Source organism: Musa acuminata, chromosome BXJ1-4 (assembly GCF_036884655.1).
Source record: "Musa acuminata AAA Group cultivar baxijiao chromosome BXJ1-4, Cavendish_Baxijiao_AAA, whole genome shotgun sequence".
Classification (NCBI taxonomy): Eukaryota; Viridiplantae; Streptophyta; class Magnoliopsida; order Zingiberales; family Musaceae; genus Musa; species Musa acuminata.
In genome coordinates this window covers 2,956,608-2,975,438 of record NC_088330.1, presented here as the reverse complement: position 1 = coordinate 2,975,438, position 18,831 = coordinate 2,956,608, and the positions used below count along the sequence as shown (strand labels likewise).

Below are 18,831 nucleotides of genomic sequence, written 5' to 3'. Positions count from 1 at the left end.
TAAGAGATAAAAAGGTATCAGTTCTTTCATATAATGCAACAAAAGACACTCGACACAGTACAATAGGATTGGAGGCACGATAACAATGCAACCAGCATTCCCTGGCTAACTAGAAAATGAAAAGCAATAGGCCATCAGAGAAAATCCAGAAAGACAAATATTATGAAAGTCTTCAGTTCTAAACCTTAAATTTAACCTTATGATCTAATGTATTCCTCGCTCTTTTAGGCCACAGCAGGCATGTCCTTCAGCCATGGATCCAATGGCTTCCCAATTGAGTAAACGATGAAACCGATCTCCCTAAGCTTATCAGAGTCCACCACATTGCGTCCATCAAAGACAAAAGCAGGTTTCTGCATGTTCTGGTAGATCTTTGAGTAGTCCAGTTTCTTGAACTCATCCCACTCGGTCAGGATGCATACCCCGTGTGCTCCCTTGGTGGCCTCATAGGCATCCCAGGTCACAGTCACTTCCTTCACAGCTGTTGGGCTCATCGGCTGGAGGTGGATAGGGTGATCCCAGTCAAACTTGTTCATCGCAAGATCACGCTGGATCTGGTCCTCGGTCACTTGGGGATCATAGATGCTAATCTTGGCCTTATCACCCAAAAGGCCCTTGCAAACATCAATGGCTGGAGTCTCCCTTGTGTCTCCAGTGTCCTTCTTGAATGCAAACCCGAGTACAGCAATCTTTTTTCCAGCCACAGTATTGAACATGGAGGAGACCACACGGTTCACAAACCTGCTTTTTTGGTAGTCATTGATCTTGATAACTTGCTTCCAATAGTTGGCCACCTCCGGGAGACCATTGCACTCGCAGATGTAGACCAAGTTCAGGATGTCCTTCTGGAAGCAAGAGCCACCAAATCCAACACTTGCATTCAAGAACTTCGGCCCGATCCTGGAGTCCTTTCCAACAGCATAGGCCACCTCAGCCACATTTGCTCCTGTGGCCTCACAGAGTGCCGAAATGGCATTCACCGATGAGATCCTCTGAGCTAAGAAGGCATTAGCAGCAAGCTTGGAGAGTTCCGCAGACCACAGATTGGTTGTGATGATTCTATCCTGAGGGACCCAATTGGCATAGACTTCTTTCAGTGCTTGGACAGCCTTCTGGCCCTCCGGGGTTTCCCTGCCTCCAATTAGGACTCGGTCAGGGTTGAATAGGTCCTGAATTGCCGTACCCTCTGCAAGGAACTCTGGGTTGGAGAGGATCTGGTAGTTGATGCCTTTGCTGTTGTGGGTTAAGATCTTCTCGATAGCCTCAGCAGTCTTAACAGGGACAGTGGACTTCTCGACCACGATCTTGTCAGATTTTGAGACATCGGCAATCATGCGAGCTGCACTCTCCCAGTAGGTAAGATCAGCAGCCTTACCTGCACCAAGACCACGAGTTTTGGTTGGGGTGTTCACCGAGACAAAGATGATATCAGCCTCACAGACATGCTTCTCAACCTCAGTGCTAAAGAAGAGGTTCCTCCCTCGGCACTGCTTGACGACATCTTCAAGGCCTGGCTCATAGATCGGGAGCTGATCGCTGTTCCATGCAGCGATGCGAGTGACAGAAATGTCTACAACTACCACCTCGATGGAGGGGCATTTCAAAGCAATGACAGCCATGGTTGGGCCACCGACATAGCCGGCACCAATGCAGCAAATCTTCACCATATTTGTGTTCTAGATAGCCTGAACCAATTAAATGGACAGTAACAAGCAGTCAGAAAATTCAAGCATTTCCAGATCTAAATCATTCATATCGTTAATCCCCTTCAAGACATTAAGATGTATAAAAGGAATAAATCAAGAAATTGTGAAAATTACAGATCTGCAACTACCGTAATATTCCAAGTAAATAGAACTACAATTTCGTCCAATTTGAAGAGAATTAAACAATAGAGTTAGAACCGAAAAGAAGTCAAAATTTAGGGCATGGAAGGAAATAATCATGAAGATCTAAAGCTTAAATAGAAGATCCTGAGAACACATGACAGGAAGATAGATCAACCACTCAAGCAGCTAAAGATTAGCCATGCAAATCTGGAAATCGAAAATTCCGAAACCCTGCAGAATTAAGTCGATTAAGATCCAACCACATAACCCCAGCTGCTACGACGTCAACGTACGCACAGATCTACACTGAAAGTGTTGCGATGCGTCCAGATTACAACCCTAAAAGTTGAGATAGTCGCGTATCCGGTTCCTAGCATTCCCTTCCTAACAAATCCGATTAATTTCAGGATCGCCCTTCATTCTGCAGCTGTGAATAAACAAAATTGAAACAAAAGACATCCAAGGTATGCTAACTAGATCCACACAAGATGCAGAAACTGGCGACGATTGAGAACGCGGAAAAGAAACCCAGAAGGGCCAGCACAATCCATCAACAACAGAGATTTATCGATCGAACCAAACTCAAAACTTCATATCAGTAGAACACATTACCTTCTGAGACGAGACACAGTGGTATCCTGCCGAAGCAGAGGAAGATCTGAGAACAGAGAGAAAGAGCGGAAGTCCCAATGGAGAGAGGAGGAGGGGGTCTGCACCTCCTTAAATACCAAAAAGAGCCTTTCCTTCATCAGATCAACCCCTTCACTGAAGTCAAAGGCGACACATTGGTGAGCTGTGCCACTCCACAAGCACCGCAAGATCTACCAAACTTCACATTATTTAACACTCTGGAAAATTTAGGCATGTTTTTTTTTATTTCTTGACAAAATTCCTACAATATTCCAAAATCCAAAATTTTCACCAAAAAAAAAAAAAGTACAAGCATAAATTAAATAAAGAAAAGGACTGATTCTTCTGGCCAAAGTTGAGAGATTTGGAATAAAAATCTCCACTTGAAAATTTTAATCGAATTATAAAAAATTAAAATTTCGATTATATATAAAATTCGAATCTTAGCTTCATTATTTATTTTTAAAATAAAAAAATTAAAATCATGGTGAAAAATATAGAGAAAATTCCGAGAATGTCCATTGCAAAAGCTGGACCTTTTAACCCAACCCAACCCAACCAAAGGAAATAAAAGAAAATAAATAATAATTAACAAGCCTAAAAAAAATGTCAATTATGTTTTATATAAAAAAGAAAAGAAAAGAAAAAAAGGGGGTGGAGAAAGCTTAAGAAGCCAGGAATGACAACTGACCGCCAGCTCGAGCAATTTATGTGTGACAGAAAGAAAGCTAGCACGCAGGGCCATAGTTAAACAAGAAAAGGAAGGAAATTGACATCAAGAGACAGTTTCGTGGAATGGCGGCACCTAACTTTGGCAAAAGAAAGAAAAGAAAGCAGATGATTTATTTTTGTTTTCTCTCCAAACAAAAAAGATAATATATTACCTAAAAATCATATTACAGATAGTTCCTGCTCATCCAGGTAAAATAAATAAATAAATAAGGCATCCTCAGTTCAAATCTGATCAGATGAGGCCCTATTAAAGATATATGAATCACCCTCCACTTGATAAATAAGTTTAGGCTGGTATAGAGTTGAGCTATCATACAACTATCATACAACTCTATAAACAATCAAGAAAGTAGATGATATTGATCACGATATAAAGCACACTGCTACCAAAACTTTACCGATGAAGGCATAAAATACAGATAAAATAGAATAAGAAGATAAAAGAAGAGGGAAAAGAAGAAGCTAACAGAGGATTTTTTTTTTTTTTTTTTTGAGATTTTGATGTATTATGTAAAACTTCTATTTCAAAAGTCGCCTTCAGCATAAATTACTAACTCAAAATATTCAAACTATCTATCAAACTCAAACATACATATGAGTCATAGTCTATTAATTGTCACTATTGATCTTGATGAGATAATTAACATGTTTAATTTTATTTAGTTCAAATTAGTAGTCAAAATATTTAAACTAACGTTGACAATAGAATACTCATCAAACCCTTATAAGTAAATCTTAATTTTGTTCACTTCTGTATATAATTAATCAAGGTATTACACATATAATATTTTGATCTAATTGATAAATTATTATTAATTTTAATTTTAATATTTTTTAAGTTCGTGATCCAAGTTTATTTTTTTCCGAATGATTTTTAAAAAAAAATCTTATATTTTTAGTTTTTCAATAATAGTCATTAAAAATTACCTCTATAGTTTGACAGTCATTAATGTTGAAATTCTCGGCGAAATACAGCTAAATTAGACCGATTATTCAATCAAATTAGTCCGATTATTTTGATACCTTAAGTTTTTGAGATTTATGGTTATCCAATCAAATTATATCACATGAAAATTATTATTATTTCAATGTTTAATTAAAGTTATACGATTAGGTCTCTTTCAGATGTGAAGGTTTGCACTTGAGATGATATATCGAGAACTTATAAATACAATTTTGCTTTTTATGATCACCCAATTAAATCTTTAAGATATATGTTATATTTATATGCACCAACATCATCCGGCTGCTATCGGTAGTAAACAAATTATTATTGTTCTTACCCGTTGCTTGTGAGCCATTTGGTAGAATCTACGTCATAACACATTAATTGATCGGCCAAATGATCAATTTATTTTTTTTTTGGACTCGCTCTAACTTTAAATTATTTACAATAATTGGGTGTTTTTTTTTCTTAGTAGACTCCATCTTTAACGATATATCTTTTCATATTTTTACATGACTTTGATCTTTTAGTCAAAAATAGCAAGAGAATCAAGCTTTCGATAAATTAAGGATTGCCGAACCCCCTATTCTTTTTTTTCATATACCCAAAAATTGAAGTAAAACAATTATTTTTATTTTAAGACATATTGTATTTTCACGTTTAAGTTTCTAAACTAGTAAAAAATAAAAAAATATATTCTATTTATTTACCTTTTTAATAGAAAGAATTAAATAGTTGTTAGATTTTATAGTTCATAATTCATTGTAATACTCGATTTAGTCCTACATAAAAAATAGATTGACTTATAAATATCATATTAACACATTACTATTAATTTAAATTTAAATATTTTAAAATAAAATAATAAGTGATAGAAAATGTAAAATCAATGGATCATTCGCCACACCAATGTCATATAAGACCACACCAATGTTACCGAGTTATCACGCTATCTTATATATGAAATATTAGCAAAAATATTTTTGAAATCCCATAATATAGTTTGGGTCAATTACGAATTAATTTTTTTATAAAATATTCATAAGAATATTCTTGAAATACCATAAAATAGTTCGGGTCGATTATGAGTCGATTCACTCGTGGAATATTCATGGAATACTAAAAGTCAATTCGTAAAAATATTCCTAAATACCAAAATATATTTCAAGGTGATTATGAATCAGCTATGTAAAATATTTGTAAGAATATGTTTAAAATATCATAAAGTAGTTCAGGTTGGTTATAAACTACCTTCCCTTACGATCTTTATAAGATATTCTTCCTCCTTAAGGTTAGCATAAAAATATCATTAACTCTAAATTAAAAGAAGAGAATAAAAAGAGTAAAACTTGTATTAATTTAAGTATCGAATGGATCGACTTAGGCGACTCATCAACCTCGCACAGAAAATAAATATAGAGAAATCACACTCTATCTTAAATGACTCATCGCATGAGAATCAGGACTATATAACGCTGACATAAATATCAACAATATTTTTCCTAATAATATATATGATCATATCAAATCGAGTCATAAATAATGACATTCATAATTTATAACATCTATTTGTTAATTCTTTTATCATATTATGATCTGATTTTAGGATACGTTAGACTTTGATGATCATGAGATTCATAATTTATAATATGCATTTGTTATTTTTTTTATTATATTATGATCTGATTTTGTGAAGTGATAAAGAATTTGACGAGTATCATTAATAATTTAAGTTTAGATTTTTTTATAATAATTCCACCTCATGAGGTTGATAGGTTTATTTATTTTTTATTTTTTTGGTCCAATTCACCTCATTATAACTTTACGAGTAGGAAGCAATGCTATAAATTGACCGATTAACCCTCCGATAACTTCGTATCGATGGGAGTCCGATGCAAATGAACTGCCAACCATCGTCAATTCAAATAAAATGCGACACCGCCACAATTCAATTCGATGTACCAACCACATGCTGTCCACAGCTTTCTTGTACATGGAGCATGTGCAACAGCTGTGGCCCTCAATGCCACATGATCCCATAAGTTGAGCACAAGAACCACTACTTCCATTGTCAAATTCTACCTGCACAATGATTGATGACAATACATTTGATTTCAATTTTTTTTTATTTATAAAAAAACCTAAATACCTCTAAAAATAATATTTTTTTTAATAATTAATTAATTAGAAGAGTATTTTTAAAAATAAAAATAAAAATCAACTTTAGTGAAGGAGCTAAAATTAATTGAAGTTGGGAATTACACAGCAATTAATCAAGGTTACTTTTCTCATGAGAAGCTGAAGCTCATAGTTGACCAAAGGTCACTTGCATGTGAAAAATTAGACAATGTTTCAGTTTGTATGTTTCTTATGGCGACTGTGAATTGTGAAATATCTTAATTCTCAACTACTGAATTGTTTTGTGATTCTAAGAATGGCTCTTTTGTGGCTGACTGACTCCTCTAGCAATACAGTTTTAGTGTAAAGGTATATATAAACTCCTCAAGTTACATTATAAAATATTTAAGTTTTCTTGGAAAAAAAAAATATAAGCTACATGGAAATAATTTCTACCAAAAGAAATGCATTACAATGTATAATTTTCCTTTTTATTGACTTGTAATGCTTTTTTTTTTTTTTTTAACGATGAAGCTTCGTAGATCAAGAAAGGTAATGATAAGACCCTTAGAGTTTTATCATAAAAAAAAAGATAATCATTTTAAGAGGATCGACCTTTTAGGATTTGTCAAAAGACTGAATAATATTTTATTGATTATCGAAAAAAAATAAATACATCTCTATTTATAGAGTTTCACTAAGAATTCGGACTCTTAATAAATAATTATATATATATATATATATATATATATATATATATATATATATATATATATATATATATATATAGAGTTTCATCATATTTTTAATAAATAATTAAATATCAAATAAATCTCTATCCGATTTTTATTGAATTAGATCAATTCAATAAAATATTATTCAAAGCTTAAAAAATAAAAGAATCCTAATAATTAGATACTGCTTAAATCATCAGTTGCCACTAATTTGTAAAGCTTGGTGTGTCTTTTCTTTATGAAATTGCTATTTAGGTGGATCAGTTCCTATGATATCTCAGTTCATTTTATTTATAGCCCGGTGAAATCTTCCGAGTAAAAGATTTGTTAGTTATTCTCCTGCTATTTGTACCATTGATACCATCAAGAAAATTTCATTTTGTTATAGCTCGAACGATGTGATTTTGGTGACAAGTTGTCAGTTGCAGAATTCATGTTCTTTGTCTTTGATCTCAAATTCCTCTGTCACCATTCATCCAATAAGCTAAGTTGGTTGGAACGTAACCTTCTTTGTTTAGCTTCGAGAAGGCATGCAAGTCAAAAGAAATTAACTTCATGCTGCCCGAGTAAGACCTGACCATAAACACATTTTAATTAGCTGGAGATAGCAACAGAAAGATGCAGAGTAAGTGAGACTGAGGCATCCCATCAAGACGTCACCGGAACATCAGCCAGTGTTTTATAAGGAAACCTCGACTGCAGCAGAACTCCACGTCGAAGGAAGGAAACCGATAGAAGAAGAAGAAGAAGACATAATGACCACCTGTTTGTTATGTTTCGTTTATTTAGCTATGGTTTTTCTTTCTATAGTAAAATCAGATGATGGGAATTTTTAATTTTAATATACCCTTCCTTCTATACTTAGTATATTAAGTTGAAAAAAAATCATATAGTATATTAACGTATGATAGAGAATTCATACACATGTAATTGTTCAAACATTAGAAAGAATAATAATTTTTATTTATTATGTTAATAATTCAAGTTCACATTTCGTGTATTATTAACTTAAGCATCAAAGAGATCGGATCGAAAAACCTTTTGAACGTCGATCTTTCTCGATCTCATGTATCACTTCAAAGTCATCTTAGATTTATCTCAAATGCACATCGACTATCTGGAAGCTCTATCGAGATCATCATAAAGGTACCTTAGAGATTTTTGTGCATACGATTCTGGACGTTAATGATTTCTTTTTTCTCCTAACAACATATATTATCGAGATTTGAATAAAAATCCAGATAAAAATGTAAAACCCACAGTCTCTTTCGTCTAAACGCTTAATTTTGATCGACGGTAACAGGTCATCTTCTCTCGCTGCGAAGATTCCAAAGTTCCAAATCGGCAAGGCTGTTGGCCTATTTTGCCTTGGAATAGAAACGAAAAGGGCCCTTCGAAAGGCGTTTCCCTCCCAAGTCTTTTTTGCTTGCTCTTTCAATTTCGGAGACCAACGAGTGGCGATCGAGTCCCTTTATCTCGTCTCCAAACCCTATCATCTTCTTTCCCTTCTCCTCGGACTCTTCTCCCCTCCATCTCCGATCCGTCTCCGGGATGATGGCGGCGTCCCCGGATGACAGCCTGTGGCCGCGCGTCGGCCTGATCTACGACGAGAGGATGTGCCGCCACACGACGCCAGATGGCGAGGCCCACCCGGAGTGCCCTGAGCGGATCCGCGCCATCTGGAAGAAGCTCGAGTCCGAGGGAATTCCTCGGAGGTAACTGGATCTCCTTCTCCCGTTCTTTTCGTGTTCGAGATTCTTCTGGATGGCCATGGTGTCTCTGTTGTTCCGATTGGGACGTAACTCGGGTGGAGATCCTCCCCTTTCCTCTGGTAATTTGGTATGGGTTTCAAAACCCCTAGCCTGCAATTGTTTTCCTCTGTAAGTGGTAGTGTCTTGGAGGAGATTTCTCGGCCTTTAAGTTTTACTGTTAAAATCAGTTTAAGACAATTGCAAGATTAAGAGACGGCAAGTATCCACCTCAAAAGGGTCTTCGGTGCATCTGTGCGGGGCGTGAAGCCACTAGGATGAGCGTCATTTATCTCGAACTATGCTTTGTTGTTCCTTTTTAGCTGTGAATAATTTACGCTTCCGCAGTCTGCAAGCTGGTTTCGTACTCTGTGACGTGTACCTAAAAGATATAATTACCATTGGCTGCTTGTCGTTGCTAGCAACTCCTTTTAATCATCATGCTTCTGTATTGACTCAGAGTTTTTTCCATAAAAGAGTAATGAATGACTCGAGAATAAAATTTATTTAGTAATGCTTACTTTTGTATCACAATCACTTAGTGGTCATGTTTTGTGACCTCTGCTGAGCTCTTTTTTTGGTGTCTATAACATGTGAAAAATACTGGATAATCTCGATTGAACTTAGTGATGCTTTAATAAAGATCCTGGCAAATATGTCTCTGGACATGAATCGTGTAAAGTGCTGCTTCTTTGATTCTTCAATTTCTAACCTTTATTCAGATGGTCCATATTCTTTTCTTACTTTTATTTTCTAAAATTTCAGGTGTGTAGTCCTCAATGCTAAGAAAGTTGAGGACAAGTACTTAGCATCTGTTCATACCCAGAACCATATTAAATTGATTAAGAATATCAGCTCTAAGGAGTTTGACTCCCGACGTCAAAGGATTGCTTCAAAGTTCAACTCTATATATCTTAATGTGGGTTCATCTGAAGCTGCTTACCTTGCTGCAGGTTCAGTCATTGAAGTAATACGTCATATACTACTTAAAACTTTTGTGCTAATGCAATTCAAAGTTGATCTTTCCAAGAAATGTTATTTTTTGAAACAATTATGAAACATAAGTATGCTATTGAGAACATTATTTTGCTTGTAATCTAACAATATCTCTACTATCATAATATTGATGTTTACCTTCTTTTTCCGAATTTCAAATAGGCATCTGAGAAGGTTGCTAAAGGAGATCTTAATTCTGTGATTGCTATTGTTCGGCCACCTGGACATCATGCAGAATCCAATGAAGCTATGGGATTTTGCCTTTTTAACAATGTGGCAGTTGCAGTTAACTATCTATTGAATGAGAAGGTTTGTCACATCACTCATTTTCCTATTGTGTGACTTTATTTTCCCCGTAAAACAAAATTCTCATCTCCCTTGTTGCAGCCAGAGTTAGGCATAAAGAAAATACTAATTGTGGATTGGGATGTGCATCATGGGAATGGTACCCAAAAAATGTTCTATAAAGACCCTCGTGTGTTATTTTTCTCTGTTCATAGGTATAACATCATCTCTTGCTTTTGGCTTTATAGCACGTATATCATTACATTCATTTAAGTTCTAGTTATATATTTAACATGCCCATCAGTGACATGTTTTATTGCATGTTTTTGTTGTATAATGTTTGATATATCTTACTCATTCGTTCCATGGCACATCTGTTAGTTGTAGCATGCAATTAGCCTTGTTACAACTAATTAATATTTGTCAAGTTCACTTGTTGAGTTTTGTTAAAAGACAAATTGTAGTCCTCTATCAGAGCTTTGTCTTTTTAATCCTTTTTGGTCAAATAACTTTGTGGCTAGTTTCACCATTAATGCATTGATTAATTTTAGGCTTTTTGGTACCATTGTTAGTTTAGTGCCTTGAGAATTAGTCAGGCATCATCTTGAACTTGTTGTTTCATTTCCAAGATCTTATATTAATTGAGCGCATCAATTTTATTTCTAGATTTTATACACACACTTTGTAGAATGATATCTTTCTCAGGAAGTGTAAGCTTTTAACAAATTGTAGTATTTATCTTCACAGACCTAATTGAGCAATAGGCACAATATATAATAAATACCATATGGATTGAAAATCTTTATCTTTGTCCTATCTTTGAAATATGTCCTGAAATAGCATTTTAATATTTAACAATCTACTATTAATTGGATCACATAATTGTCATACAATGATGTTAGACCATCCTATAGATACTTCCAACTATGTTTAAATTTTATCCAATGGAAATCACCACAAATTTAAACAAGTCAGCCAATATGGACCATAAGAAGTTTCTATTGGGTACTTTGTGATACTTGTGTGATGGTTTCTGTTATGATTTTTCCTAGTTATTTTAGTAGACCAAAGTCGTATGTCAAAAGTTCATATAGATCTGTGTTAATTTTCAGTAGCTCAATTTTAACACCACACTGTTTCTTGAGTTAATTGGGTCAAATTTATACCCTAGTTTGAGTATACTACAGTTAGAAGCAAAAATTTGTTGATGTTGCCATAACATTATTAATTGGCTTATATTCACATGATGCAACCCTATTTATTGCTCCTTGTGGGAAAGATTCTGCTGATGCTTTGGGGACATCATCTTGTGCTCAAACTGAAACCATTGCTTTCTCTAGCTAGGGAACTGTCATATTCCTTTTTGACACATGTTCTAGTTCTCTAAAGTGATTAGGAAACTTTTTGAAACCCTCCTGATATGAACTAGTAAAATAGTATGGTGCTGAATGAAGTAGTATTTTGCTTTGGTTAATTATTTATTTTAATGCTTAAGCAGACCTAAGAACATTCATCTATATTTCTGCGTGGAAATTCCATCTATTGCTAATGGTATATTGAACCAATTCTTGTGTCGCACGTTTGTTCTTCGTATTATAAATTTCAGTTATCATTTAGCAATTTAGAAGGCAGCCAAAACTGAAAGCCACCTAATTTGGATTATTATCACTCTTGAAGATATATAGCATCTCATTGCTAATCGTTCTTAGTTTATTACAAAGCAGGTTTATATATGCACAATTATATGCGAACATAAGTAGAATATTCTTGTTTTAGGTTTGACTTTGGATGCTTCTATCCAAGTGGTGATGATGGCGCGTACTGTATGATTGGAGAAGGACCAGGTGCAGGGTACAATATCAACATTCCCTGGGAACATGGTCAATGCAGTGATGCAGACTACATTGCTGTTTGGGACCATGTATTGATTCCTATAGCCAAGGAATACAATCCTGACATTATTTTGGTTTCTGCTGGATTTGATGCAGGTTATCTTTGTTTTTGCTTGTTCAAAATTAGAATACAAGCTGCTATTTCATGTTCCATCATTTCCTTGTGCATAATCAACATACATATGAGTAACTCGGTTAATAAAGACATACATGCACTAGTTTCATACTTGGCGTTAGAAAAGATTAAGCTAGTGGAGACAAAGAAAGCAATCCAAAGTGTTTGACACTCATTTAGGAATGTTAAATACAATCATAGTACTGGGAGTCTGGGATAACATCTTATTAGCAAATATTGGAAGAGCTATGATTGATAACTTCTTTGTTCGGTGCAGCAACATGTTGTAGTTGAAAATGTATATTATTTGATATTTATCAAAGGCTATGAAGGGACTGATTCATTTATGGCAGGTTCTTCGAATTTCATGTTTAAGTAACTGTAATAAGCAACAACTTACTATATCATAGGGTCTTTGTGGCTTGTAGAGAAGTGTCTTCTGTTATATCAAATTCTTTAATAAGTTCAGTCCAGCATATTACCTTTTTGAATGCAACTCAAACTTGTGGCAGATCTTTGGATATAATAATTGGAGAGTTTCAAGGCGTATTTGAATTGTTTTGCGAGATTAAAGGTTGAAAGCTTTTTTACTAATTCTAGCAAATAGTTCTTTCCACCTAGGAATTAAGTAACTTTATTAGCTTGACAAACCTGCTAAAACCATAACACATAGAATCCAAAAATATATGCAAATGAATTCTTGATTAATTATTATAATTATTCATCTTTGCTTTACATTTCATACTTTATTCAATATGCTTTAATAAATTAAGCAAGGAAATGGAAAACTGCTGTATGGTTGCAAGCATTGCCGAGGACCTAAATAGTAAGAAAGTACTATTTGAAACTTAACTGTCAGAACTGAAGTGTGAATATTTTAATGGTTGCCTAATTCACTAGGTTAAAAACCTTAGATTTCGGGAAGCTATTTTTGGATGAAAATCATAATCAGTTAACTAAATTGTTTTTAGTTGTTAGTCATGGAGTTTTATCATCCTTTTTCTTTTCATGAAGGGATGTGATCCTTTACTTTCTCTCAAGCTAGTTGGTACTTTGTAACATTTGAAAAGAAAACTTATACAAGCTTTGTCATAGTTGTTTGTTGTTTGTATTTTTGCACCTAACATGTGGCTCCTACCATAAACTTCTTTGTGCATGTCACACAGTCGACCTTAGACTCAGTCACATCAGAGATTAGTGCACTATCCACGTCAATTGTAAAGATAAAGAGTCATCCATCCTCTGTTGAATAGAGGATGGTTGACTCTTTTCTGACATTACTATAGAAAAATTTTGTTAAATGAGGTCATTTCTATCTTACATTACTGCAGAAAGAATCATTCTTGATAATTAAATAGCTAATATCTACTCCAGTAGTTCAAGTATTTAAGCATTCTGCTGCTGTGACAGTTCAGAGGTCATCTGGTATGCAGGAAAGTTTTGTTAAATAAGGTCATCTCTTTTTGACATTACTGCTGAAAGAATGATTCTTGATAATTAAACAGGTAATATCTATTCCAGTAGTTCAAGTATTTGAGCATTCTGCTGCTACGGCAGTTCAGAGGCTAAAGCTCAGACTTATTTGACGCTCAATGTATGGTCATGCTTCATACAGACACAAAAGCCTAGCTGTTACTTTGCAGAGTTTCCTGCTTTTTGAATGCTCTTTTGTTTGCTGAAATTATTGTTTAATTAAATATGATAGTTCGATATCAGTTCATCCACTTTTTCCCACCTTGAGATTTTTGCTAATGTGCCTTGAACAGCCATTGATGATCCACTTGGTGGCTGCTGTGTCACACCACATGGGTATTCACTTTTACTGCAAAAGGTAAATAATTTGAACCACTGATTTGTTTCTTTTATTCTATCTGTTTGTGTTGATCCACCAACCTGGTTTGTGGAAACGGTGCCATTTCTTCATCTACATTGTTAAAAATTAATAATTCATTGTTGCTTCATATGTATTTCAACCCTTTTTATGAACTATACATTCTTTTTCTGATATTAACTGACATTATTAACTCATCGATTTCCTTGTTACTATTTAAGTTGATGCAATTTGCACAAGGAAAGATAGTAATGGTCCTCGAAGGCGGATATAATCTGAAGTCCATAGCTAATTCTGTTCTTGCTTGTGCAAAAGTGCTGTTGCAAGAAGAATCTGTTGGATCCATACAGACTGCAACATTCAAGTCCACATGGCGTGTCATAGAGGCGGTAATATGTTGTCACCCAATTTTATTTCTTTTGGTGCTCTTTTTATCTTTGGAAATACATGTTCTCTCACTGACAAATCAGTTTTGTTCAGGTTCGCCATGAACTTAAAGGGTACTGGCCTGTACTGGATGTCGAGTTACCTCAGAACTTATTGATTACCAATAGCAGACCTTGCCCAGCTGAGGTGCTTAATGTTTTCTTTCACAATTTTGCTTTCTGCTCTAATTTGATGCTGGCAAAATTCATGGATTGTCGATGTCTTTCCACAAATATTTAGTAAAATAGAGAGAGTTGACTTGAATCCATTCATCTGATATGCTGATTTGTGATGGTTAAATTTACTCTTAATCTTTCTCCAGCTTCTAAATTTACAATCTTTGGATACATGTAAAATTCTAGACTGAAACATATTTAAACTTTTTACTATCACCTTTTTTCCCACATGTTACTAATTTTTGTTAGTGTAAAGAAATATGAAGGTTGGGATTTGTTAGCAATGTTTTACAAGTTGATTGGATCAAAGCTCTTGCAATTGGATGGATATATAACATGAAAATGGAAAATAATCATTAATTCTCTTTGCAGTGTCCCAGTGACAATTTAGGCCAGAATTACTGACAGTCCTCTGTGGCCTTTTAACGATGTCATTGTCCAGAATACATGAATGCGCCTTTATACATGAATTATAGTTACCTTTTTAACTATAATTTAATCCTAAACTGTGACTTGGAGGGTGGTCTGACAATGGCATATTTTTACTTGGTTTTTAAATCTTAGGGAGCTTCAATATATCTAAGAGAAAACTCAAGAGTGCCTACTGGTATCCTGTTGGGAATTTTTTGTGGTACTCTCGTGATAATAGCATTATGCACCTTGGATGTACGCAAGCTTTTCACTGGTTTGAGCCTTCTTCAGCTTCATCTTTTTGAGTCTATCATCTTCATTTACATATAAATGAAAGCATGATATGCTGGAAAATATCATACCTCTGATGTCAGTTGGACGAGGCAAATGTTATTGCCTATGAAGTAAAAACTGTTGGGAAATCTTCACTAATACTTGGTTACATGAGATCTTGAACCGAGACTGAGAACTTGCTTATTAACTACCAACAACAGCAACAACGATAAGCCATGATGTCCCAATTATTGGGTTCAATACATCAATGTTTTCCCCTCATTGAACTCTGTATAAGGCTGCTTATTTTTTACCTATATTTCTTTCACATGTAGCCTCTATTCCCATTTTGCATTAAATGTTGTTTTGTCTATTGGTTTTTATCCCTAAAACTTAAAATTTCAGGTGACCTACTCTAGTTCTGAGTCTGATGTGGAAAATGATGAGGGAGCCGCTCGCACTATAAATTTTTCAGATTTTGTTGAGGATGATGTGCTTCTACCCCTTTCGAAACTGAAGATTGATGAAGGTAACCATGGGAAGGTAATTGCTTCAGATCAAGTTCAAGAAGAGGAAAGTTTGTCTGCATCTGAAGCATCTCATGATGCAGAGTTAGTGACATCTAATGAGATTGTTGATGGTTATATCACATGGAGATCACTATTATCAAAAGTTGAAGTTTGGTATGCCAGCTTTGGGTCAAATATGTGGATGCCAAGGTTCCTGTGCTATATAGAAGGTGGGAAGGTATGCAGATTTACTGTATGAGCAACCAAGGTAGCTATCCTTACATTTTGTATGATTGTGAGATACTTCTGATTTATTGTACTATTATAGCAAAGCCATTTTTTGTATTTGCTGAATTATGCATTACCTTTTGCTGGTGGAAACTAAATTTAGTTGTGTATTCTGTTTTTGGCATCCTTCTCTACTTTAGCAGGAAAAGAATGTTTGGTAAGGGAATCTCAGCAAGAGAGAATTTTTACAAGTAGATCATACCTTGAAGATAGTATGTGCAGCATTTCACGTGAAAATTTAAAACCATACTTATCCCTTTTTATGAACCAGCAAAACCAATTTAGTGTTGATATATTTTGTGCTTTTATTACCATCCTTTGGTAGTCATTTTTCTACTATGAAGAGGTTCAAGTGGAAGAACTGAAACTTTATTCTATGAGGCCTCTTTTCCTGAGATTGTCACTTGAGACTAGACTGGAATAATGTGCATTGTCTCTCAGCAAGAAATCCGCTAGATGAATTATTTGACAACTGCAATGGCTTGTCATTTGTTATCAAATGCATTGGTACATTTATTTGCAACATTCTTTTTCCTTCTTACACGTGAAGATAAGAAAACAAATCAGTGTGTTGGAACCTTTCTTAAATAATGTTGTATCTAACTCTTGCAAACTTTGATGTTATAAAATTAAGTTCAATAGTAAAAATGCAATGCTATTCTCTTATATGTTCTAATATTTTTTTTTCTACCATCATAACTTTCTGTAAGTTCCTAAAATGTTTCTTAGTTATGAGTTGTTTATCTTTTTCCTGTCACTCTTATAGGTGGAAGGCATGAGTGCACCATGCTGTGGATCGCTAGACAAAAGTTCACCAAAAGATGTCATTTGGAAAATTGTCCCTCATCGTTTACTCTTTGGAAGATCTCACACCCGCACATGGGGTGCAGGTGGTGTTGCTTTTCTTGATCCTGAAAGGAGCACAAGTGACAAAGCCTACTTATGCATGTATAGAATAACGTATGTTCCTACACTTCTTTTTTACATATTCAAAATTTTGTTGATTTTTCTTGCTCCACCTCGTGTTTTGTTTCACAATTCTATTTTACAGACTTGAGCAGTTCAACGATGTATTGCTTCAAGAAAATAGTTTGCACCAAGAAAATGGTATTATTAAACAGATGGCTTCTCCTTTACTAGATTTACACATCCTCGAATATGTTGCTAAAAACAAGTCTTTGCCTCTGAAAACCCTCAAGGTACCATGCTGGACTCTTGCTGCACTTCAAAAAAGCAATTGCATATCATTGTTAAAAAATTTGTATGAACTTGCTTAATTATGTGTAAGCTCACATATATAAGAAAAGTTGTTGTCGACGTTGCTGCAGGATGGATGGTACTCCACAGTTCTTTATTTGGGAAAAGAGGATGATCTTCCAATTTTAACAATGACGTATGCTTCTTGTTTTGCTACTTTTTGTTCTGCATGTTTTTGACATATGTTTTCATTCTGTCCAGAACGTTTACTTCATGAACAGAATACACCACTGTTTAGCTAGTTCTTATATATAATTTTTGATACTATCATGACACAAACTGAATGATCGCACACCTTGCCTTTTTTTCCCAGAAGTTTTTTTTTTTAATTGCAAAGGGTAATGGCTTATACTTTCAGTATCGTAACTCATAGATGAGAGACTATTTAGGGCAGTGTCAATCTCTCCCATTAGATAACCAAGATCTCTGAGTGACAATATTCAAAAAACATCCTAAACCTATTACACCACCATCATTGTCGACAATGTCCTCTCCCTTCATAACCAAAGGTCACTGCAAACAGAGGCCTCCTTGCTCATTGAAAGGCAACATTTTTAATAGTCTCATGCCTGAGGTATCAATGTATAGGCTGCCTGATGTTACATCATCTACTGGTTTTTTAGGTTTCGATCTATGCTTGAACCACATCACCACCCTTGTTGGAATGATGCAATGGCCAGATTGACATTAAGGCGCATTGTTTCTGAAATAAATCATTCTTTCCACATATCATTATGTCATTTTTTTTGAAGTTAGTGTTAAAGAACATAGAACAAATTCCATTTCTTCCAGTGAATAAAATCCTTGTGTTAGAGGTTGAGCTTTGGTGCAATTCCACCTGAACAAGTTATGGAATCTTCCAACAGGATTATTTACGATAAACATTCCAGCCCCTGAAATTGTGTCACTTTGTGTGACTTATCATCAAGTATGGCACAAAAGTGATTCTAAGATGTCAGCTGAAGGGGAACATTCAGTCTCTGGAATTGGGGTTGAAGTAGGACTTAATGACAGCATTATGTGTGAATGTTTTCCAAATTATATGCTAACTGAAGTTATTTTCAAATCCTTGACACTATGAATAAATATCATTCATATGCAGGTGCTCTGCATCAGATGTTGAGCGTTTTAAATCTGGAGAGCTACCAGCATCCGTTCCTGCAAAAGACTATATGAATACACTAGTGAATGGCCTGGTAGAAGGGAAGCAACTGACCAGGGAGGAGGCTGTTGCATATGTCAATGGTGCTGCCACCTGGAAATTATGAGCCTGATCCTGCTGCTTTTATCCTCTGAACTCCCTCAGTACCAGATCTTCTGGTAAAACAATTTCAAATTAGGAGATGCATATTTTGCCTAATTCTTCTATTTATGGTAAGTTACATCTTGTAAAATGCTGTTCTTCATTCCTACCTGAAGAATCTAACTCTGTGATTCCTAAGTAACCCAGGTGATGTATTATTGTTGAGTGTGTTACGTGATGAACTTAATCCTTGTTAGAAACACTAGGTATGCTATGTAGATAACTCAATTCTGCTGGCGTTGAAATGACAGAAAGATGTTAATGCCTCCCGTGATTCTGCAAGGCATGTGGAAGGCCGGCACTATAGATGCAACAGAAGCATAGGTTACTAG

General features: G+C 35.0%; 2 protein-coding genes across 8 annotated transcripts; one reads left to right on the top strand and one right to left on the bottom strand.

Annotated features, from left to right (window-relative positions):
• On the bottom strand, nt 1-2,638 carry LOC135641584 (UDP-glucose 6-dehydrogenase 4-like). 5 transcript variants are annotated; one of them, XM_065157065.1, is made up of 3 exons: nt 2,442-2,638; nt 2,090-2,256; nt 1-1,685 (listed from the first exon to the last, which is right to left on the bottom strand). In XM_065157065.1, the coding sequence occupies exon 3, from the start codon at nt 1,665-1,667 to the stop codon at nt 225-227; it is 1,443 nt and encodes a 480-aa protein (XP_065013137.1). In that variant the 5' UTR covers nt 1,668-1,685; nt 2,090-2,256; nt 2,442-2,638; the 3' UTR covers nt 1-224. The 5 variants fall into 5 exon arrangements, with proteins under 5 accessions (XP_065013137.1, XP_065013143.1, XP_065013152.1 ...); XM_065157071.1 differs by having other exon boundaries at nt 2,127-2,256; XM_065157080.1 differs by having other exon boundaries at nt 2,090-2,250.
• A 5,654-nt stretch (nt 2,639-8,292) lies between these two features.
• Nucleotides 8,293-18,701, top strand: LOC135641577 (histone deacetylase 5-like). 3 transcript variants are annotated; one of them, XM_065157048.1, is made up of 14 exons: nt 8,293-8,704; nt 9,503-9,704; nt 9,896-10,042; nt 10,121-10,233; nt 11,795-12,006; nt 13,792-13,856; nt 14,078-14,245; nt 14,337-14,429; nt 15,548-15,671; nt 15,753-15,889; nt 16,706-16,899; nt 16,991-17,138; nt 17,268-17,332; nt 18,299-18,701. In XM_065157048.1, exons 1-14 carry the CDS (start codon nt 8,541-8,543, stop codon nt 18,462-18,464), a joined length of 1,998 nt encoding a protein of 665 aa, XP_065013120.1. In that variant the 5' UTR covers nt 8,293-8,540; the 3' UTR covers nt 18,465-18,701. The 3 variants fall into 3 exon arrangements, with proteins under 3 accessions (XP_065013120.1, XP_065013110.1, XP_065013126.1); XM_065157038.1 differs by having other exon boundaries at nt 8,295-8,704; nt 15,548-15,889; XM_065157054.1 differs by lacking the exon at nt 8,293-8,704 and having other exon boundaries at nt 9,522-9,690; nt 15,548-15,889.
• Nucleotides 18,702-18,831: the final 130 nt, after the last annotated feature.